Raw genomic sequence first — 24,678 nt, 5'->3', positions numbered from 1 at the left:
CCAACTTGCACTAAATTTGATAAAGCGTTCCATGAGGTCCCCTGCAGAACACTCACCAAGTGTAAAGTAGATCGGATGAGCGGCTCCGGAGAGATTCAGAGAACATTTTGCAAGAACTTGCCGAATTGAGGCCTTCCCACTCATTGTTTTATTCACGTTTATTTTTTCTTTCTCCAAGGGAACAGTAGCCCATTTCTGCAGTGATCTTCCTTGCGTTGTCATCTGTGGACACAACTCGTATAGAAGAGTTACGGCCACTCGCTCAGACACCAGCCGGCAGACATGGCCTCTCACACAAGCAAACAAATTCACAAGTTTGGGTTTTTTCATCCATCTGTCCACACACTTGCAGAGTGGCTGTGTAAAAAAACCCAACTGGAAACAGCCCCCGAGAGGGAAGTAGTGACTGAGAAAGTGGGCTGAGAAAACGTCAGCTTTTCCCCCAGACATTTCACTGAAAATTGATTTGCTTTCTGTTTTATCTCATTATGCGTCAGATCCTTTAAAATGCACTCGCAATAAATCTAAGTTATTGTCGCTGTCACTTGAACACAGTCTGGGCCAGATCTCCCAGTGGGTGAATGTAAAAGTGTGTGTCTGTTTTTGTGCAGACGTTTGTGCAAATGTCTTTACAGTTGGACCTTAAATCGTTTCTTGGATGTTGGCTGGGTTTCCAGCTATGTCAAGAATGTCTTCTATCCACAATAATGGTTCAAGCCTGTCAATGCAATTTACACCCAGCACTTTGTACTCACTTTATATTAAGGTTTGCGTCCCTGCATTCTTAAATGGCCTTACTGAATTGACCACACAGTTTCATTCACAATAGAGGATTTATTTCTCCATTCCTTTCGTGGTTTTGTTGTTTTTCCCGTTTTTATTGTCAACACACAAAGCCTTCCACTACTGTCGCAGCTTCATGAGAAGCCAGAGGCCAGCCTTAAATAAGCTGTTGGATTTTCTCTAAAATGAAAACCACATAAACCGTCTCAGCTGGTGACGATGCCTCTCCCCCTCATCAGTGAAACAATGCCAATGACCAGCAGGTCAGACTGAGTGGTGCATGACCTTAAGCAACAGGTGACCTTCTTTGTGCTGTAGGAAGAGAATGAAGGGGCTGCTGAGACAAGAAACATCATGTTTTGATCTCACCACTGCAGCCAAAAGTCACATTACTCATATCATCTCAGCTGTAGTCTTTTGCCTCCTAATATGTGTTTACACAACCAACCTGAGTCTGCATTTTGTGTCTCTTCTTTGCAGTTAAGCACTCAGCTTTTCTGCCCTTTCTCTGTGATGCTGAGAGAGGACTCCTGGTCTGTCTGGTTGTCATTTTAGCCTACATGCTCTGCTGTGGATCTGGGTCGCTGAGTCTCAGCACGAATACCACCAACAGCTTTAGGTAGAGAATGAAGGAGGCACATTCTTCTCTTCTTTAGGTAATCCTTTAACCATGCAGGCTTGACTTTCTTGGCCATTTCTTGACCCTTTCCACACAATTGTCTGAAGTGTGCCGGGGGATTATTATTTTTTTCTCTCTCTCTCCAGCGCTTGGGGTTGGCATCTTGATGGATGGGCTGATTTTGTGGTTAAACATTGGACAGGACCATTCTGTCATTGTTTGATTTAGCCTCCAGAAAAAAAGGTGTATCCATTACCTCACCAAAAGAGGAGGGATGAACCAGGAAATACTCCTTCAGGGCACTTGAACCTGTCCTACTCTAATCTTGAGGGAAAATCTTTTGACACTCAGGGGTTTAAGTCTTTTAAGGGGACAGCCAACTCACTCATCATCAACTATGCTGATTAACATTTCTTATTAGCATGGGAAGTTGCTCGTAAGTGCTCACCTTAATGTTTGGATTAGTTTCATTAAAAGGCTGTTTAAATGCTTCCCATAGTTTCCAAATATATTACACCCCTCTGACAGTTTATCTGTCAATGGTCTCTCAGCTGAAGTTGAGTCTTGTGGGTGTTGTCTAATGGATTTTGTCTTTTAAAAGCGGATCATCGCTCCAACACCAGATTGATTTCAACATGAGTAAATATATTTTATATTTCTCTGGGGTATGCAGGAGCCAGACATGGTGAGAACTGACTGGATGAATGCTGTCATTGTCTGCTGAGACACACACACGCACACACACACACACACACACACACACACACACACACACACACACACACACACACACACACACACACACACACAGACAGCATCCTTCTTAGTTTTGTCTTAAAGACCCTGTTGTGTTTGAACTAAACCTTTGTCTGCTCTGCAGTTTACACACACCATATCATGCTCACCATTTCTTTCTTTTTCCCAGCCCGATGTCTTTACAGGCTCTGTGGAAAAGCTGAATGCGCCCACGCTCATGTGAGAGGGTGACCTTTGACTCCTGTCCCTGACTGGCGTGCTTGTAAATGTGTCCCTCTAATGTGCTGTGTCTCGTAATGTTTCTGTCGGGTGAGAAATCATCCCCTCAAAAGGTCTGCAAAAGTTCTGAAGTGACTTGGTCTCATGTTACCCTCTCTGAGATAGGATTGACCTTTGAACCGAACGTGTGTAAGGAATAGTTTGACATTTTGGTAAATCTTCTCATGCGCTTTCTTGGTGAGAGTTCTGCTGGAATTATGCTTGTCCGGGCTGTAATTCGTATGTGATCAGTGCAAAACACAATGTTAAGAAAACATAGAGAAAGTCAAGGAATGGAAACCATTTTGTTTGTGAAACTGTAAATAAACTGCAATATCTATGAATTTAATCATTTGAATATAAAAAAAAAGCAAAAACTATGTACAGACTCGTACAAATGTCATCACTTACGGCCCTCTAGAAGTGGGTGGAGGTGTCTGTATCTTCACAGACAATGCCCAATGACTGTATTTTTGACATGAAATGAAAGCATAACCATATTGTGAGTATGCACCTCAGAGGAAGCTATCCGCTACCGTAACGTTCATAGAGCTTACAAAGCTTTAACAGCATAAATGTATTGAACAATGACAAGATGGGCATGAAACAAAGTGACAAAAAATGTACACACAGGAGGCTAAAAACATGTGTAGACGCACTGTAACTCAAAGTAAGAAAGCGTATATGTTTTTCTCAAAATGCCGAACTATTCCTTTAAGCTATTGCACCATGGTAGAAGTTTCTGATGAAAAGCTGACTGCTGGTATCTATGGCATCCCATGTGTGGGCTCTAGTTCCAGTCTGTATACACCTTTGATACACACACCACATCCTTAACCGAAGCCAAAGTTTGAGAGACAAAACACAACTGTTTCAGATTTCTTGTACTAGTCACAGTGTGTTTTTCCAGTCTTGTAAAAGGCACCTTTTTGTGAGTGGAAAGTAGTCATGTGTGAGATCAGAGGATTGTAGCGTAAAAATAAGACGTAGGTCAGTAGGCGTATGCAGCTGTTTTTAGACATGTCTGAGAGAAAAGAGTCTGTGTGTGTTACTGTATTTTGGGCAGGAGGGAACGTGAGAGAGGTGTCGGGAGGAGGGCATGTGGGCGGCAGGGGAGGAGGAAGACATTACGGGTGATTTTCCACCCCGTTTGCACTACTTAAAATGTACACACCTTGTGTTTTTGAGATTTCCACACAAAGCTGGCCTTGTACTGAAGCTGCCCAGGAAGCAGGATCAGACATAGGAAAGAGGGTGATGGTTGATACACAGGATAGATCAGAGAAAAAGGTTGTGAAGTTGTTCAGTGTTAACTCCCACTAAGCTGTACTGGGCTGTCACTGGAGATGGAGAAGATAATGGAAGCATTTCCCTCTTCATCAAAATGATATCAGCCACAGGGCAGCCACAACTACAGATGTACAACTCGCGGTTCAAGTATCCTGATCCAGATTAGCTCATAATGGACATGAACTGGGTCTTGATAACTTATGGATTCTGGATCCTGAGCGCCTGTTCTATATTCTGGGCTCCCTTTGCATTGAGGCCACTGTGTTGAAGTACGTTCACTCATTTCCCCTCCAAAGCAAAGCCAGCAGCTTCAGAACATGAGCATGCAAAACATAGCCAGAGCTATTTGCTCCAATTTAAAGCGCCACTATTATTGTTCTCCCACTGCTTTCTTGTGTAAAGTCTCTGCCTGCCGGGGATCTTTAAGACAGATGACGAATGGAGGGGCTGGTAAAGGAAAGAGCGAGCGCCGTCATGCCTCCTGTGTCTATCACGGGGTAATGAAAGAGGCTTTTTAAGCAGCGACCGCGGTGAGGCTTTTTCATACATTCCTTTGACATGACCTTATAGGAGGAACACGTTCTGGCCATGGGTGGGGCGAGGACAGGCAGAAAGAGGCCACTGTGCTGAGCCGTCAACAGGACGGACAGATGAGAGAGAGAGGGGTGCTGTGACAGAGAGGGAGGGAAGAAGGGAGGGAGAAGATCAAGGTGGACAACGTTTACACATGACATCATCAAGAGAAAACGATCCCCTTATTTATTGTTTTTTCCGCAGCATGTGCTTAACATGTTAGCCATGTTGCATGTAATGTACACGCTGCCCGGCCGGCTGGTTTCCTGACTGGCATGGTACAGGTCTGAGTTACAGTCCAGGTCTTGTCTTAAAGTGTTATTTGATCCAGCAGCAGAGCAAAAACAAACCCTTGTCTAGTTCATTTAGCTGAGATTATCAAGCGACTAATTCACACCTCGAGTGTACACTAAAGACATTATGTGGCCTGTGTGTACAGTAAGCAGGCACTGAAGCAGCTTTTTGTCTATCAAAGCTACCGAGTTAATGAGAGTTAAGGGTGCGTAATGGAGAGGTTAATTAGTAGAGTCTGTAATGTTTTCTTGTCCAATTAGTGTCACACATACACCACCAGCGCCCTTTGCCACCATAACGTCGTCGACTTCATTTTGTCAAACCGACGTCTGATTGGATAGGGGGGGGGGGTCGACATATTGTCTTACAGAAGAGGATCTTTCTGTTGACACACTCAAAAGCAGACATAAGTAGTTTTCCAGACTTCCAGGAATTTCTGAAGTTCCTTGTATCGTCAATCATAGTGTTCGCTGTGTGCCTTTTTTGAAGCGATCCAAAGTGGAAGGAAGTGAGGCGCTCGCCTCATGGGGAGCTAATAAGCCATTTCGACAAACTTTCCTACAGTGAGTTCCTCGTGCCAGGCATTGGTGCCAATATCTTCCCCTCAGCATAGCTGCTGCAGCAATCCCTGGCAATAAAGAGCTCTGTTTGATAGAGTCAGGGGGCCTTTGCAGCTTTCCTCGCCAGGCAAACCTATCACTGATCTGACTACCATTTGTTAATGATTTACAAGTATTGTGAAATGTTCTCAATCTTTAATATATCCAGATGCTCAAATCAAAGCACCAGCCCCTTAAAGGGCCATATGTCTTCTCAAAATAGAAACTTGTTAATTAAATGGACCTAGACGGTGGAAACCAAAGAGATCGGTAGAACGACTACTTTGCGTTCTGTCATGATTTAGTGAGTTCTAACAACTGATTTTCATTATTGATTATTCTGCGTAATATTGTCTATAATCTGTATTATTCTGTAAACCATCAGTGAAAAATGTGCACACATGTCACCAAGAAAAGCAGCCCTCACAATGTTTGACATTTTTGCTCGAAAAAAGTAGTTATAATATTATTTTTTATCCTTGCAGCTTTAATGAACAAGATACCACAGGCCGCAATATCAAAATTATACTTTTTTAATACCATACCTTTTTTATTTTGTCATTTGACATAAGCCAAATGACTCAAACTTAAAATGTTTTCCAAACACAAGCAGCTGATTCTTGATACCTAGCTGCTCTAACAAACAGCCCAACAATTCATTTTATTTCCTGTTGCGATTAGATAGACTCAAATAAGAACTTTCTTCTCTCATCTTAAAGTTCCCCCCTAATATTGAGTCTAAATTGCTAAAGTGTCTGGCTTTGTTATGTCTGTTCTTGACCCAAAGTCAGATGATTATGTGGTTTACTCGCTTGTTTAGGGGGTAAATACCTTTATGACGAATATGCCTCAAACCCTCCACCTCGTGACACAAATATTAGTTTAGTGACAGTAAACTTTGCTATTGGTCTGGCCACGAAAAGGACTACTGAGAGTAAATATCCTTCCCATTAAAACACTCCCTGGATCGCCACAAACAGACTTAGTGCTCCTTAGACAGATGCCTGGGATGTTTAGGGCCCGGCTGTGCAGCGAAGATGTATATCCTTGTGTTTATAAGTCCATAGCTTTAGGATTGGCAGGAACTCCCGGCAGTTATTATCCATCTACTTTTCGTTCAGCTTTAATCTTATTTGAGGACCAGCTTTATTTGCTTTCCATCCCTTTCCTTCTACAGTTTTTACGAGCTCCGGTTGAGCTGAATGTTGGTTTGTTGTATGCCTGATAACGTGACAGTTCCTCCGCAGCTGTAACACATTGACCTTTCCGAAGCAGACACCACCTCTCTCACTTTACTGGCCTTAAAACCATTATTGGCTGTACAAGGATGCAGTTATCACGCTCGCAGATGTTTCAGAGACAATGTATTCAATGCAAAGTTGTGCCATACTGTATTGTAGGAGTTACTACTGTAGGAAGCCAGGAATGATTTAACGCACATTTTTAAGGAAGGGACAGTCAATATTTTTAGCAGGCTAAATGGTTTATTTAAACATATAGTAATTAGCAATTGTGTGAAGTTCAGTCTGAAAATCGCTGAAATGGGTTTGCAGGTATTCTTGCAGGCACCAGGAAGAAGATGAAATGTGATCTAGGTATTTCGATTTGAGGTTATCATCTGTTTCAGGATCCTGAGGTCAAGTGAATAAGTAGTTTTCATGTATTATGCACTTGTATTACATTACATTCCATTTCATTTAGTTGACGCTTTTATCCAAAACGACTTACATGTTTGCTCTAAACACCGTAGACACAGCAATGGGGAGCAAAATGTATCCATTTGATGAGCCAGCAAAAATGGATCCATGTTCAACCCTTTTTGCTGAAGCCCTGTGTCTTGACACCCACAATGTGTCGATGCAGTAATTTCATTGAAGTGGATCAGGTGTTTTTTTAATTAGTTTGAACACGGGTTTAAGGTGTGGTCTCAAAACGTAAATGTTTGTAGAACATGTTCTTTAATTGTGTGGAAAACTCAAACGCTTTAATAGTTGTTCTAAACACTTGAAGGCTGCCATCACAGCAAATATGGAGATTACAAGCACACCTATTCTGTCAGGTATTTAGATTGTTAATTACACAAAAAGTGACAGAAATGGTTGTGCAAGAATAGAAAAACACTGATAAAAACAATTTGGCCAATCACAGTGTGAAGTGAGTCTGAATTTCACATCGTCTGCTTCAATCAGTTACAAACATTGCCGGACAAAGCTTCCTACATCAGAAAGTTGTGGGTTTCAGTCACTTTAACATAGCACAAGCACTTCGGTTAGAGCATACTGAGAACGTAAGACTTGGACAAGAGGTCTGAAGAGCACTTTCTTTGACCTTGACATCCTCACTGCACATGGAGGACTTCTGATTTATCGCAGCTGTACTTGTGTCCATTGTTAACCTGAACACTGACCTCTATCTGCTTCACAAGAGTTTCCTAACCTCTCAGGAACTTTAGAAAGTCTTTGAAACAGCTTGCCTCTCAAGTATACAGGATTGCAGTTGCCAGGTTTGACGCTCATTGCCAACTCCTCTCACACTGTTTGTGTGATAGTTCTGCTTCTGATAAGCGGTCTGTGTGATTGTAGGATTACATGCTTTTTGCAACAACTTCATCTCTGCGTGTCTGGCGCCAGCCCAAGCTTATATACATACCTCAGGAAAGCAGGCAAAGGAACATGTGCCTTGGCAGTCCTCAGTGCCCACATCAAGAGCACATCTCTCAGGGTAGGGCGGTCCTGCAGCTCTAACACAAGCTGCTGTTTTGTGAGGAGGGCAAATTGAGGGCTCAGACTGAGTGGTAGTGATTCCCCTCTGCAGGTGCTCCTTTGAAATTCATGCGAGAGGAGAAATGTACTCATGTGGTACAAGATGTACACAAGCTTTGCCTTTTAATGTTTTGATGGCAGAGTTTTAGCATTGCTGTGTTTTGAGATCATGTCCAGTTTAATGTCAGAATTCACCCATTCAGATCAGATATGTCGGTTGTGTAGGGCCAGTGTTAACTTTTTTCAGTGTCTGTCATTCGAGCGTGACATGCAAATGGAAATAATAAAAAGAAATATATGTGTTTAGTTTAGTTTTATGGAGAGAAGCAGAAGGTTTTCACAGAAAACAACGTACTTTCCTAGTATCCATTTTCTTCTCTGTGGCTGACGCAGGAGAGGCGAGACATTTTGATTTACCTGTACACCGCTGTTTCTAGGCTGTTTTGCTTTCCATGACACTTCAGAATAATGGCAATCTTGCTTTAAGTCCATGATTGATTTCTGCTCGGTCATCCTGAGGCGGTGTTCTAACCTTTCACTCTGCTCTGGTTGATATATGACGAGCATGTGTTTTCAATCCAGAACGTCCGAGCTTGGACTATTTTTGACAATTTGATACAGTACTCGGACACCAAGAAATACTCCATGTTGAATTATCCGTCTCCATCAAATAGTAGTGACCATTTGTACAGTATGTGTGAATTCAGATTGTAATCTATTCTCACTCAAGTGGATAAGTCTGTCTCGCACTGGTTTTGTCAAGACATAATTTGATATTTTCGTTACTTCCAAAATAAAGGGTCAATTAGGAGTAATCTTGTATGATGGAAGAGGAAAAAACACAGGGAGCCTCTATAAATGTTCGCCGCTTCCCTCGATTTTGGGATGTCTACTCTCGAGACAATAGATCTGGCTGTGGCCAACCACAGCTGTGTTAGTGCTGGGATGGTGCACGACTGAGTCATTCCCGTCTTCCTCCAATAAACTGGCCTGAGCCAGGTTGTCCCTGAGGGGCTGAGGGCGGCCGGGGCCAGAGGACTTCCCCCTCACGTCTTCACTGCTTTGACCATCACAACCGCTGTATCTTTGCTGTTAGGTCCGTGGGAGTCTGGATTAAACGTATCAGCTGATGATTGTCAGGCCGACAATTGCGTCTTTCAGGAGAAAATTCCCTCCGAATAACCTCGGGGAGCCTTTTTCAGGAATGCAGCAGCAGAAGACCCACGATGTGTGCTTGAGGTTGCGCCATCAGTTCGAGGGGGAAAATCCAACCCAAGATACACTTGCACGGATTTCGTCAGCGATTTAATGCATTCCACATTTTATAAGTGTTGCAGCTGACTTTTTGGTTTACTCGTCTTTGCTCAATGTGCATTCGGCAGTCTGTTTCTACTTGATTGAGCCTTCACATGTTCAGTTTGGCCAGCAACCAATGTGAATAAGAACGGCAACATGATTGAAACATCATTCTTGATAATGTTGTTGTTTTCATGGTTATTTGTCAAGCAAACGTGCGCTGGTGACGGCCGTGGCTGCAGGTTTTTTTCGCGGTTCATTCTTGTGAACGCGATTTTGCAAGAATGCAAAGAGGGAATGTCTTCGAATTTGGTGCAACTGCATACATGCACTCAAGGATCAATTTGGTGGCCAAAGATAATGTTGACCTCATATGACACTTTTGGGCCATAACTCAAGAATGACTATGTTAATTCTGACAGTTTCACACAAACGATGTCATGAGTTGGATGGAAGCTGCGGGGGGGCATACAACAATAAGTAACAATTGCAAACGTAGTTTCTATCTGAACTCTGACCCTGCTCTTTCTTCAGCGGTTAGATACAGTATTTCATAAAACTGGTAATGCACTGCACATGAATCGACAAGAAGACCTCATTTTTGCCACTCACCTACCTTAAACGTCAAGGTCTGTCTCCATGTGGCTTCAGCCGGGTGATTTGGTGAGCAATGTATTCACTTCAACTCTTTAGCCTTTATCAGAGAAATAAGCATGTCTCGCCGGGTTTTTCTCTCCTGCCTCTTTTGCTGTCACATTAAAGAGGCCCAATTGTGTCTTATGGGAGTCATTTTTGTGGGTTGGTTGTGGGAAAAATAATGTATTCTGCTTCTATCAGTTTGTGTTTTATGAAGTATTGTGCAGACTTCGTGAAAACACAAAGTCTATTGTTTTTGTATCTGCGGGGGTCCGTACATTCAGCTGTGCTGAAAAGGCCATTCTCCTCTTGAACTATATATTTTCCAAATCTTGTATTAGTGTGGGATTTCTCAAGCCTTATCTTTCCGATTTACGCCCTGAAAACAAAGCAAAAAGCACAAAGATTTTTTTTATGACATCAAATGTCTTTCCTGGCAAACATGAAGACAAGAGAAATGGGAAGCAGAGGTAATGATTCAAATAACAGGACGAATGGTCTTAAAGGTGTGAGACACAATGTATGTTCACAAACTCCCTTTTCAAGGGAATTTTGCTGGAACAACTGGAAGAAAGCAGGCAACTTGTTGCACAACAGTGTTGGAGGCCGTGTGGGAGCATGAATGCTGACAGTTCATTTCGCATATTTTCCGTAACCGTACAAAGATGAGACTTAACTGGAAAAATGTTCATGCTGTTGTTAAAAACATTTTGGATATGAGATCCCGAACACCTGCCCTGAGACGTATCTTGGGAACAACACACATGTGTTGTGATGAGAGGACCTCTACTTGGCTCAAGTTTTACTTGCAGCAAGTCAGAACATCGTTACCAGAAATTGGCTTCCTGTAAACAATCCAAAACATAAATTGTTCAAGACATCTTTGCAATTGAAAAGTTGACGCACCGTCTGAGAGTCAAGGGGAATACGTGTAATAGGAAGGGGAAGAAATGGAACTCATATACGAGTTGTGACACTGACCAAATTAATATTGATTAAACTATATTTGTATGAATATAGAAGTCTACTGACTGTTATTTCTTCTTCTTTTTTCTTTCTTTGATTAACCTACTGCATTGTCTGTGGATATATTGTGCTGTTCAGTTTTTACTTTTTGTAAAAAACCTATTGAAACCTAAGTGGACAAAAAAGATAGTACTATTGGGCAGGTGGCCCCTTGCATGGTAGCTCCTCCCATCAGTGTGTGAATGGGAAAATTACATGTAGTGTAAAAGCACTTTGAGTGGTCGAGAGACGAGACAGGTGCTATACAAGTACAAGTCCATTTACCATAAGTCCACTTTTTATACATTATTTATGATATGTTTTCCTTGCTGCTATACGAATAAATGGAAAAGAAGAGATAGCTTGATTTATTTGAAATGATGGTTCATTTGTTTGTTCAAGGACCTGTGCAGTGAAGGGCTATTGTATGAGGTATTTGTATAAGGCGACCCATGTTGAGGCTTGCGCATGATAAGGATCTTATCTGATAAGGACCGGGCATGTTCAGATGTTTCAGCTCTTCCAAAATGAGTTTCTAAGGGACATGCGCGTGTTAAAGCAACAAAAAACTAGCTGGCACCAGACATCAGGGATCTCTGAAATGAGTCGATTGAATTAATAAGTCAATCAAAAGAATAAACAATGTTTATTAATGATGCTTTACTTTAGTCAAGCATGATTCATTAATTCCAACTCCTTCAATGAGATCATTTTCTCAGAATTTAAAAACTGGAGATCTTTGGGTGTTGGACATTTTGAAGCTGTTGTACTCTTTTCTGACAATTTATTGACGGAACAAATATTCAATTAAGAAAAGAATTGGCAGATTGAAAAATTGTAAAACAAATAAGGAAAGTTGAAAAAAAAAGTACCTTTTTAGCCTTGTAATTTACTACATGTGGCATAAGACGCTCCTATTTGCTTCTTGTCTGTCACAGCATACTCTACTGTTCATTCTAAGGTCCATTTGATGTGCTTAGTTTAGTTTATTAGTCAACCAGCTGATGTTTTACAGCTGCTGTCTTTCGTCCTTTTCATCTTTCAGTCTCCGTCTGCACTGTGTCCGCATCACTCACAAACACACGTCAACAGTTCCCTGCAACTTAGTGCTTCTCTGATTGTGCAAATGTCTCTTTTCTCATGTGTTTATATTTGATACATTTCTGAAGAAGAGGATGTGGGAATTAGTTTTTTTGAATTCTCCCAACATCAATCAGGTTCATGGTTTTGAGTGCAGAGACCTTAATCACATAAACTGCAGTATAGACGTATCTCTCTAATGACAAGATGTGGGTGGGAACCGTGCGTCAGTTTCTCTGAGTTCAAATGCAGAAATATTACTTATTTCAAGTGGATTCCAAATTACTTGCCAAGAACTGATTCATGGGAAACCCTTGAATTCCCCCCCGTATTTTTGCGAGTGGTCTGTTCTTTCTGCAAATTGTCTCTCTGATTTCCCACATTTTTCGGTGATTGTGATGACAATACTTGGTAAACACATCATTCTTGCAGTTACAAACTCACTAATTTGACCTGTCATAACTTCTTTTAGTTAACTTCCTCAACTACGCAGTTTGATTTGTGCCTTCACAGGTCTGTTATTATTATTATGATTAATATTATTATTCATAATAATTTGTAACGTGGCTCTTTCTCTCTTTCTCTCTTTAGTTGAAGCAGCCTGATAAGGCGGCGGCGGCGGCTCACACTTATTTCCAGGCCAACCCAGAACATGTGGAGATGGGTCAGAACCTGGAGCAGTACAAAGACCTACAGGACGTGGAGGAGGATCACTTTGTGGACCGAGAAGCTCGGCCTCACCAGGTAAGCAAGGAAATATCAATATGTGAGTATGGATGCATAAAACATGTCAACATTTTGATTATTTACCACTTTACTTGTTTTATCTCTTTTGTGACTTACCTAGGCATGTTTCAGAACATCAGTGGGCGCTACTGTCATCTTTGTTCAAATCAAGCCAGAATATCTGGTTACTTTTTGTACTTCACGTCTGTCTACTTCATGTATTTCCTCAAGGGAAAAGTACAGCCGTGGTCCCCATATGAAGGGGCCTTTGTGTTAATGGCACTCTGAGCTTAATGACTGGAAAACTCCTTAGTGCTTATTGAGGTGAAGCTCTGAAAGCTGAACTTTTGTGGATCCTTTTTTTCTTTGACAATCCCATTTCTCTATTCTCTCTTTATCCTCAAGTCAAGCTCCTATGACACACAGACCCTTCTAGAAGAAGTTACAAATACGGCTTTACTCTGTTATTAATACAAACTTTACCTCAACTAAACTTTGAAGTATGATTATTTAAGTCACTGTTTGACTCTAACTTTTTTTTACCTTACAATTGAAAGACCGTAAATTCATGTATATTACATCTAATAATAAATGTATTCAAGGGGAATGTTTTATGGCAACTGTTCAGGTTCACCCACCCAACGTCTCTTCTGTTTATTCCAAGCAAATGACTATTACTGTTGCAGGAAACGTAATGTGTGCCAGAGGACTTGTAAAAAGAATCTATGAACAACAAACATTGGCTTGTATAAAACTGTCAAAGATAAATACCTACCGGCATATCATAAAAAGCTTTGCTGCACACCGCAGGTCATAAATACTCACCCCATCATTCCTAACTTTCACGATCCTCCGTCTCTCCTCACAGCACTCTTTCGCAGCGGCAGGGATCTTGTATGATAAAGGGGACCATGAAGGAGCCATCGCTCTGTTTGAGGAGGCTTTGGTGGAGTACTATAAAGCAGACTCGGAGTGCCGGGCCCTTTGTCAGTGGCCGCAGAGGTTTGATGGCCACGACTACCTCCGCTACCGTTACAGCCTCCATGAAGTCATATCAGGTAAGAGCCAGTTTACATGAACACAACCCAGTTGACATGTATCCTTTCTGCATTATATAATGGCAAAATTAGAGTTGGTTCAAAGTGTTTCAGTTTTTTTTATTGTAGCATATCAGCATATTTTGATATTTTATTGCTCGTTTCAGCTGATGCTTGTTGCAATGCAGTGGAACGTTGCTCGTATGGTCGTGAAGAAACCCTGCCGTGTGTTTTCTGTTGATTTTGAAAATACCAGATCGTGTGTTCATTTTAAGACACCCCGCTCTCCGACAGTGGTTTCATAGATCCAGTTTTTGGTTTATTCTGAATGAGACTACGTAGTTGTGGAACATTTCATAAACTTGACGTGGCTGTTCCGCTAACACATGACTGAACTGCATGGCCCTGAGCCCGAGCTGGGCTTTGTTGTGGTGAGATGGAGCTTGTGGGACGCTTACACAAGACCAAACAACACCCTTCATGCTCATTAAATGAACAAATCTCACCAGCAGTGGCCTGGCACTGGATGGCAGATGCCACTAGGTCAAAGGGCAGACGGGGGACACCAGCCATAAAAAAGGCTGCTGTGTTTTTAAAGGAGCAATATACAACATTCAACTATTTGCAACGTAAATGAATGGAGGAGTAATGTCTAGCTGAGTATAGAATGGAGTCCCTCTTGCTCTGTGTGTCGTTAACCGAGCTTCTCCTTGCTTTGTTGGCGTAGCCGGGCCAGCATGTACTGCATGTGAGTGCACGTGAGCATACCCAACTGACTACCTCCCGTTCACCGCTCTGCCCTGCTGTCATATGGCGGTTACAGACGATAATGTCTTCCCAACCGACAGCATGGTTGTGCCCATCCTTCGGTTCCCCCTCGGGTGAAGACTGTTGGTTCCGATAGCACACACCGCACTTTGTACTGTTTGCTGTTGTGTCAATTGAAATGCTCGCAATCTCATATTATTCCCTTTAAATTATGGATATGTGTTTGACTGTGGGACAGTGGTAGACCATGGTTGCCCTTCAATTAGAATCGACGGTTCGATCCCCTGCTCCGCGAGTCCATGTAAATGTGTCTTGGGCAAGACGCTTAACTACAGTAACCCTACAGTTGTGACCGATGTGAATGATTACACAGCCCTGACGGGCATGTTAGCTCCTACAGTCAGTGTATGAATGGGTGAATGATGACATGTAGCATTGAAGCGCTTTGAGTGGTCGAAAGACTAGAAAAGCCCAATAAAAGTACAGTCCGTTTACCATTCTTCTTATTAAGGTTTTGCATTGGAAATACAGACTGTTGGGGTATCATGGAGGCCTAGTGGTTAAGAAGCTCATCATATACTGTAATCACAACATTACCGGTTCAATTCTAGCTGCAGATGTGTTGCATGTGTCTCCCTTTTATTTATTTTCATCTCTCCGGCTCTGAAAAATAACCAAAACAAATTATTGACTTTTCCTACTAGTGTTCTGGCTTGAATTTCTCAGAGATTAAGAGGTGTAAATATGTGTAACTGCAAAGTCTTCAGAGCAGATTCAAATAAATTGTAGCAGAGTCCCAAACAAGGGACATAGATATCAGCCCCTTGTGAAGCTGTTGTTTATAATCGTTGCATACGCACAAAACAGGGCCTGAAAAAGATGTTCGCCACTTCACGCGCAAAAGTTGTGATCTCTAAAACCAGACTTGGTGAGAAAATGTGCACACATGTATGGAAACTCTGACCCATAAGCGCGAAGACGCGATACACGGGACGCCGATAGTGAGGTGGTGAATTGCAGCCAGACTGTAGACATATCATGTTGCACAATTAGTTTCACTTAATATCACGTGTTACCTTGCACTTATATATTCTTTTTATCCTAAACAGTCAAACCAGGGAGTGTCCTTTCGGTAGTTGCCGTGATTCACCGTGATGAACCATTGATCTGCAGCTCCTTTCTATGCATCCATTTTTAGAACTGGCAGGCAGACAAGGTTATATAAATCCGATTTTTTTTTGCCGCACATGCATTTCCTTGTGCGCCAACGTTAATGTGGATCCTACGCACTGTTTTATGAATGGGACCCCTGGTCCCCTACACATATTTTGCAGGATTTGATCCCACAGGCTTCCTTCAGTTCATTGTTGTATGGATTACCACAGCACTGAGGTCTGAGGATTATTGAATTAGGTAGAAAACTGCATCCAGCTCGCTTAAATTCAGCACACATTCCACATTTTAGTGTTTATGGTTTAACCTAGAAACATTATCTGAACATTGACATTACTTTTATAGACGAGATCACTTTACAGACCCTTGGGAATCACTAAACCCAATTTATGATGTTAAGACATGGTGTGGAAAACTCGTGGCACAAACCAGAGCCTGCTGATCCATCTGACGGCCCAAACCAATTAATAATTGATTTTGATATTCTTTAGCTTCTACTGTATGTTTTGATGAATTAATCAAAAGAATCAATCAATAGATAACAAGCAGATCCAGAGGAAAACTCTCAAACCAATCGGCCCAGATTAAATATTCTCTGAGTTAGACTGTGTTCAGTTACAGCTCTGGAATTTGGTAGACAAGCTCTGCTGCCGTCTTTGACAGACCAGAAAAATTGCCTGAACCAGAGCCAGAGCAGCAGAGTGCATCCAAGCTGTCACTGACTCGCTCCAAGACTTCTCCTTCTCTGTCTCTCTTTGACCTAAAGTGACCTTTTTGCTTCTTTACTGTAACTTGAGGGATTTTTCTTGGCATCTTCTCTTAAAGGAACTTTCTGGTGATTTCTATGTGTGTTTTCGTTCATTTATTACAAACGGGTATTAGAAGTTTAAATTCAGGCTTCAGAACTTCCTACCAACACCTAAACACATCACCTGGAACCCTTTTCCATGCACAGTCCCTGCTTTAAGTTACAGACTTCAGTACATTTATTTACACCACAGTGGTGTAAATTTGACCAAAGTAGAGCGCTGATTGTTTACTTTTTTATATATCCAGAGTAACATGCAAACTAATACCATAAGGACAAAAAAACTCCCATGTCTGCCTTTACAGCGGGGGAAGGAATGCATTTATATGGTTTACTAAACTACTCTTCTCCCAGTCTCCAGTGCTCTGTTTCGTCTCTCTCTCTGCTGCTGCTCTCTGTGGCCTCAACAGAGCAGCTCGACGACAGAGGTCACTTTAAGACGGTTATTTCAGGCCTGCAGCTCCTGGCTTTCATCTGTTTGTTACAGGGGGGAGCCTCAGCGTTAGTTCATCTCCAAGTGTTAGTCATACAGTTGAAATGAGCAATAACAAACACGCCGCTAACTTTTATGTGCTGTGTTATTATGTTGTTTCGTTTACAAAATGGTGAGCTGCCAATAACTATCTTCCTGCAGAGAATCGGGTCTTTTTGATGTGGAGGGCAGCGTGTATCCGCAGCAAAGCACCAGATCATAATAACGCGATTATATTGTTGTACAGATACTTCTATTGTGGTCGGTGGTGCTCCTGATGACACTGTTACAGCCTTTCTCTCTGGAAGTTGAGGCGAGTTTTGTGCAGTAGCCGCAGCTTAATTGCTGACAAGTGTGCTTTGTCTCAAAAATGTATGGCCAGGTTGCATAAACACAGAAAAGCTGGCTAATTAGCTTTGGCCGCGCTATGTTTTACTAAAAAAATCAGTGGGATTATTTTCCATAGCACCACTGCAGTAGAGTCTGTGATTATGATGTTTATTTGTGTTAAGATGTACGTTAGTATTTTTTAAGAGAAATATAATTCGTTATGCCAGTTAAATAAAAGAGAAAGTATTTAATTGTATGACTTTATTGTGTAGTGGTTTGATTTACTGAAGAAAAAATAAACTGCTTTACAGTCCTGCTTGACTCTGACCTAAAACATTTCATATCGCTGCTCCTCTGAGACTCTTGAAGAGATTGAAATGGACCACAACTCTGCTGTCTGGGTGAGGAAAGTAGCGCTGCAGCTGCTCAAGAGTGACCTCACTGTACATTCACGCTCACAGAACCCTCCCCCCCCCAACACACACACACACACACACACACACACACACACACACACATAACAACGCTATTATCCACTCTGACGGCACTTCTCTTGAGGCTCGACATAAGGAAATAATATATAGCGCCTCGTGAAATCTGTTGTTCCTCAGGTGGTGGTGAATCCTGTTGTTTGTTGATCCTGCGTGCAGAACAAAGACATGAACATACTGTTTAAAGAGGAACAACATTTAGTTGATCTACTTCACAGCGACGGGGAATGATGTTGGAATTGCTGTATTTGATTGGATACAGCTCCTCAAGTTGAACTCACTCCAAGGTTTTCCCTCCACAAATACCGGACCCTTCACTAAAACAGGACATATGGGAACAAAACAACTTTCAATATCTGCTTTATACTATATATAATGCTTAAATTATGGTCAGCGTAGGAACACATAATAGGGCTCTCAATTTTAATGAATATATATATATATATATATATATATATATATATATATATATATTTATATATATATATATATATTTATATATATATATATTTATATATATATATATATTTACATATATATATATATATTTACATATATATACATATATATATATATATATATATATATATATATATATATATATATATATATATATATATATATATATATATATATATATATATAGTAAACAAACAAATGCACTTTATTGACTAAGTGATGTCACTTTGATGCCTTGATGCCAAACGGCTTCATCTGAAGTACGATGAAATCAATATAATACACTGGAGATCAGCTGCTTTTAGTTTCTATTATAACTGTCATACTAACAAGTTCTTAGTTATTTTTAGCCGTATTTCTAGTGGTCCTTTAACCCTGAGCCATCAATGATCGCAGCAGAGTTAATAGCTGTGGTCATGGGACTACGCTGGAGTAGTGACCATATGTTGCATGTGTGCATTAAAATTGCAACAGACCACATCGTCTTATGACCGACTCAATCGGCCCAGAGGTATCAGTTGTAACTGTAGTAAAATGATGTAATGGGAGCTGGTGGCCATTGTTATTGTTTGATTGAATAATCTTCTAGTTTGAAACATTGTCTGACTGATCAAACCATTGTCTTCGTTAATCAACCAATAAAAGAAGTTTTCCGGCCAACAATCCGTGTCTGTCCATCATAAAAGAAGGATCTTTATTCCCTTTTTCTCCCATTAAAAGTTTTCTTGGGGAGTTTTTCCTCGTTAAAATCCAGTTTATATGAATGTTGATGAAACATTTGGGGACTCTTGCAAAAATGATTTCAGATATCCAATTGTTAATATTTATAACTGGTGTTTTATAACCTTATTTCTCTATTCTGCAGTTTTTCTATAAACTCCTTACCTCGGTTATATTGGTATCGGGAACACCCCAGGCCCTAAACTAGAACTCAATGAAGTAAAAAGCCAAATGCAACATTTAAGAAGCTGCTAACTATCTCAAAGTGAAGCTGATGATCTGATTTTGTTTTAGATCACTTCACTCAGGTGCTGCACTGTGAACACGAGTGCGTCCGAGACCTCGCCACCCGGCCGGGCCGCCTCTCGCCGATGGAGAACTACCTGCCTCTGCACTACGACTACCTTCAGTTTGCCTTCTTCCACGGTAAGTTGTAACCTATTCAGACCTTCTGGTGGATTTTACGATGGAAAACGAGGACATCTATTGGACTATTCTTTGTTTAATTATGAACAAAGATGGACACACCCACAGTTTACACACTCACACATGTGGACATACAAGAACGAATCGTGACCATAAAGAGCTGCAGATGATCAACTGTTGCTCTCACGTCGTTTAGAGTTTCTCATTGTTTCCCGAGAATTACATTATCTTTCAAATGAGCATATTTAGTCTGATATAGGATCTCTCAGGTGTGTGTGTGTGTGTGTGTGTGTGTGTGTGTGCACGCTCAAGTCTTTTGTTGTTAAAGAAAATCCCTTCTAGACAAAGGGTGTTGGCACAACAACAAAGCGTAGTTGAGAAGGACAGTGTGCTGAGTGGTTGTGAGATCACCAGATTATACTTAATGACCCATAAGCATGTGTCTCTAATAAAGGAAAATGGATTGTTGGATCTGTGCATCCACACCGAGAGGAGGCTTTCATTTTTAACAGCCGTTGCTGGGTGTGTGTTTTGTTTCTGTCAATCTTCTTGTTTGTGTTTGTGGAAGCCTGAACAATATTCAGTTGATAAGAGTCTCTGTGAGTCAGTTATTCGCCTGTATTAAAAAGTGAAAAGGCTCACAGCGCTATGTGTAGCACTGCTTATGAAATCACAAAATTCATTCTTTTTTTAAGTTGCATTCTTTGTTCTTTTTTTTCAAAAATAAAACCCAATTATTACATCTCCATTGTTGCCTTTTTGCACCCACATCCATTAAACGTTGTTTCATTCAGCCTCTATATAGCACTTTTGTTATACTGGCAGTCCTCCTTTTCAATAAGTGCGTACGCAGACACAAGGGATCCACAGGAAACATGTGTGTACTGGGAGAGTTGGATTAAAGCCACTGATGCTGTAATTCGCTCGAAAATTCAGTATTACCATTATTTTCCAGTCTTCTTAACTAAAACAAAAGGTATTTTAAGAAAGGTCGAACAAACTAAAAAAATGAAAATCCTATGCAATGCAAGCCGGATGCTCACACAAAATGTGTATTTTCATGGTGTTACCCATTGTGACTCTACACTGAATTCCAATCATTTAATAGTTAAAAACATTTCTAGTAGGAGGCTGCAGTGCAGAGGATGGTTTCTTTCAAATGCAGCCAGTTTAATGTCTTAACGTACTTTAATCTGAAATAAACATTCATTATGTTAAATATATTCTTGTTGAATTACTTGGGTAACACTTCAAAATCAAGGCAGTGTATGATTTACTTGTCGGCAGTCAGGTTTTACATATATGGAATATGAGACTACTTCTCCTTTTTGAACCTTTTTACTTCTTATTCAAAGTACCCACATTTTTTCTGTCACAAGTCAGTAATTTTAGAACTTTAATAGGCAGCAGCACTGTGGGCTGTAAGCAGCTAAAACCGGATTGTGTTTTAGCTGCTTACGTTTCCTGAATAAATCCTCAATGACGTTTTTCTGTCTGACCGAGCTCAAGTCTCCAGACTCGTATTGACCAGGGAACACACAGCTGACAGATATGCTGCCTCAGCTTCGGCCAAGACAGGAAGTCTGATGTTAACTATGCTCCTTTACAAGCTACTAAATAATGTGTTTGTGTGTGTGTGTGAAGCCAAAGGTGTGTGTGCGGTTACTGCCGTCTTTGTGGATCTGTGTTTGATTACAAATAAAAGTGTGTCTACGTCTGCGAAGCTCTGGAAGACAGTCGGACGGTCCTGCTGTGCGTTTGTCTCTATTCGTCACCGACGTCTCGTCATTTTTCCATTATGTCAATCAAAGTGCAGCTTTTGCTCCATTGTGGTAATGGCTTGGGAATGTCGGCCATGATGGATGCATTTCTAAATTTCAAACACGGTCACGCACACACACACACACACACACACACACACGCACACACTCGCACACACACACTGGTGATCCCGTCCATCCAGTAGATGAATCAGCAGAAACCCATAGCTGCACTGTTGATCAGCGGTATCGTGGGAAACCGTGATCTGGACTTTGTATGGTGTAAATAAACACAACAAATTGCTTTGTGTCTCTCTGCAGTGGGCCGACTGGAGGAGGCGCTGCAGTGCTCTCTGACCTACCTGTTATTCCACGAGGGAGAGGAGTCCATGTCGGACAACGTGGATTACTACAGAGAGATGCTGGGACACGATGGCAAGCCAAGAGAGGTGAGCATCTGCCACCGTGCTGCCTTCCTCGTTCAAGGTGTCGTCGATATGTAAGGGTAGACGCACTAAACGCAGGTTTGCAAAGAAAGAAAGATTTACAGATTTAATTTGAATTATGTGCAGAATTGGCCACAATATGGAATATCCAGGTTCACTTTATGTTATTCTACAACGCAGGTGTTATGACAAGTAACCGTCTCTTTAAGCTACAAAAGCAAAACAAAGCTCTTGGTCGTGGTGCAGTTTGGAGGATGAGTTGAGTAACCCAGCAGTCTGAGGGAAGAAGCTGCTCTGGAGTCTGGTGGCTCGACAGCAGATACTTTTGTATCACTTGCCAGATGGCAGCAGGGTTAACGGGCTTTGCTGGCGTCTTTTAATATCCTTTGGGGTCTGCGCCGGCACCTCACCTCCCCAAATGCCCCTGATGCTCGGTAGATGTGTACCAATGACGATCTCGGCCCTGCAAAGCCCTTCTGTCCTGAGCCGTGCACATCCCGTGCCAGTTTGGGATTTTTCCCAGTCTGGATGGTTTCTTCTGCTCCTCTGTAAAAGTTTACAACAATGCGGCACGGGAATGTTTATTTCTTACGTTTCCTTCAGAATTACAAGTGTGTTCTCTTAGATTTAGTTGATGTAATAGTTGGAAGAACTTTCAACATCATTGAGGATAGTGTAGTGTCCAATATACCTTTGGAATGTATGGAAAGAGGCCGGAGAGGAAAAGGCTGTTTGCTGTATTTCTTGGATTAACTTGCTCTTCGCTGCTTGGCAGCCATGCCCCTTGAAGTTTGCTTTTCACTTATATATGTTCTTCATCCAGCTGGAAGTATTAAGCACATTTTTCTACGTTGATGTGTTTACAACAACATATTTCTTCCTCTGGCTGTGCTCTTTATTATTTCCTTGCCCCCTGGTATTCCTCACACGCTGACTGATTAAAGGCTGAATGTCTGCCCACGAGAGAAAATTGAATTTCCTAAGTCTGGCTATCCAAAAGCCATTTCAGCATTGAGAATTAGTTCTCCCTAAAACTCTGATCAGCTGCTTTGAAAAGTCAAGAAGCGCCTTGTTTCACTCTCAATTTCACAACCTCTCTTTCCTAGAAAGCCTGGAACTCATTATAGTGAGCAGGCTCCCAGCAGGACTGTGTGTGTGTGTGTGTGTGTGTGTGTGTGTGTGTGTGTGTGTGTGTGTGTGTGAGAGAGAGATAAAGAGAAGCCGACGTGTTGCAGCTCATGCTTATGTTTTTCTACTCATAGCTTACATTTTTCTAGCCCTCAAGTCGTTCTAGTCCCATCAGTTTACAGCACAGTCGTTGGCCCACAGATCGCCTCTCCTCTCTGCGCCTTCTCTCCGTCCGGCCTTGGGGAGCTCATTTACAGAGACCTAGATCTGAGTGCCAGGCCTGTCCTGCCTCCCTGCCAAATAATCCTACTTATAGGAATGGTGGAGGAGGAAAAGTCATGTCAGAGTGCCCACAGAAGTCTCTGGAACAGTTTGAGAGCTGTTTATATTAAGGGTGCTGGAAAAAGGGCTTCTGGATTTATTTTTTTTAACCAGAACATGAAAAACGGACTGGCTGCTTAAGTTTCATAATATTCACCTCTCCCTTTCTCGAACAGACAAAAGTTGTATACAGACAAAAGTGTTCTTACACACTGTCTATTTCTGTCGCACATACTATGCTTACACAACTAGAATGTCCCTCAGAAGACACAGAGAAGAAGAGAGGCCATCACACTCCATAAGTCCAGTCACTGAGCCGAGGAAAAGACACTTTGTGGTTCCCTTTATTTACTGTGAGGTCCAGAGTACGCTTTAAGAGTTTGGAAAGGTTATTGTAGTGAACTTACTGTAGTGAAGTTAATGTTAATTCACTAATAATTATATCTCTGCTTTGACTGTGAGCAGGAAAACAATGCAGTGATTTATGATAGTACTGTTCAAATATATCTGCAGTGATTTCCCTCCTATAGAAACGCATGTGTTTGAATTGACCTTCATGACCTCTGGTGTGTTTGTGTTCCCAGGAAGCTGCGTGGTACCTGAGGAGGCACAAACAGGAACTGGAGCTTCTTCTGATTGGCAGTAAAACCATGGGTGTGGAGTTTGTAGAAGGGGTGAGTTAACAGAATACACAACCCAACAACATCCCAAACTGTGTTCATTTTGTATATGTCACTATAAACTCAAACTCAAAGCAGACTACAGGTATTTATTGACAGACCAGTGCGCTTTCATTCTTGGTTTTACCCGGAAATAAAAAATATATTGTGTAATTTAATAGACGGTTATTTGTAAGCCGACCCACATGTGTCTGATGCAGAGCAGATCTCCTGCTGGGTGTGTAAACCGCATTACTGTGCCCCGCTGCTGGCTGACTCAAAGCAGGGTAACAGGTGTCTGGCACTGCTTGTCCACAACTGTCCTCTCAGCCAACAGCGCCTCCTGCTGGACACTTTGAAAAGTGCCTAATATCAAATCAGTCCCACTGGTCTCCTTTGTGTCTTCTTTGTGTTTTTAATTACTTGCTGTCTTTCTGCTGTTTGGCTTTCTTGCAGAATTACTGGAGCAGCACTGGTAGAAGAGAGGACTCAAACAGGTGAGAGACATCTGCATCTGGAAAAAATGTAATGTTGAGTGTATTAGCCATGTGTGTGTGTGTGTGTGTGTGTGTGTGTGTGTGTGTGTGTGTGTGTGTGTGTGTGTGTGTGTGTGTGTGTGTGTGTACAAAAAAATTGTATTTTGTAGTACCAATGCATCAACTAAAGTGTAGTGTGATGAGGGTGTCTTGCAGGGACAAACTCACAAAGAATTGTCAGCCACACTGCAGATTCCCTCAACTCTGAAGAGAGTTTCAGCTTATTTTAGCTCATTGTTTAGCTTTCAAGCCTGCAACTTTACTGTTTTGTCAACGCTCATCTCATCGTGAGACAAAAAGTGGAGTGAAAGGAGAATAAAAGTTAGACTGACATTCTTGAGGTGATTGGCAACACAACTCTAAATGAATGATAATGCTGCTTTGTGTCTGCTGGGTGTGTAAATAGTCAACATAGCTGACAAGTTCACTCAATCAATTAAATATGTTAGTTTGCTTGTTTCTGCATT

The 24,678-nt window shown here is 41.5% G+C and overlaps 1 protein-coding gene across 1 annotated transcript in view; it reads left to right on the top strand.

Annotated features, from left to right (window-relative positions):
• The window catches only part of p3h2 (prolyl 3-hydroxylase 2), a 50,401-nt gene that overhangs the window by 22,310 nt on the left and 3,413 nt on the right, over positions 1-24,678 (top strand). The window contains exons 2-7 of the mRNA XM_068591667.1: positions 12,543-12,695; positions 13,546-13,735; positions 19,230-19,361; positions 21,443-21,570; positions 23,601-23,690; positions 24,132-24,172. Of these exons, the coding sequence (XP_068447768.1) occupies positions 12,543-12,695; positions 13,546-13,735; positions 19,230-19,361; positions 21,443-21,570; positions 23,601-23,690; positions 24,132-24,172 (734 nt within the window). The remainder of the gene's footprint in view (positions 1-12,542; positions 12,696-13,545; positions 13,736-19,229; positions 19,362-21,442; positions 21,571-23,600; positions 23,691-24,131; positions 24,173-24,678) is intronic.

This window comes from Clinocottus analis, unplaced genomic scaffold (assembly GCF_023055335.1).
Source record: "Clinocottus analis isolate CAN_PGR_092001 unplaced genomic scaffold, fCliAna1.0.p SCAF_25, whole genome shotgun sequence".
NCBI classification, from domain to species: domain Eukaryota; kingdom Metazoa; phylum Chordata; class Actinopteri; order Perciformes; family Cottidae; genus Clinocottus; species Clinocottus analis.
The sequence above is the reverse complement of the archived record's forward strand: the minus strand, read 5'-3'. Positions and strand labels throughout refer to the sequence as shown.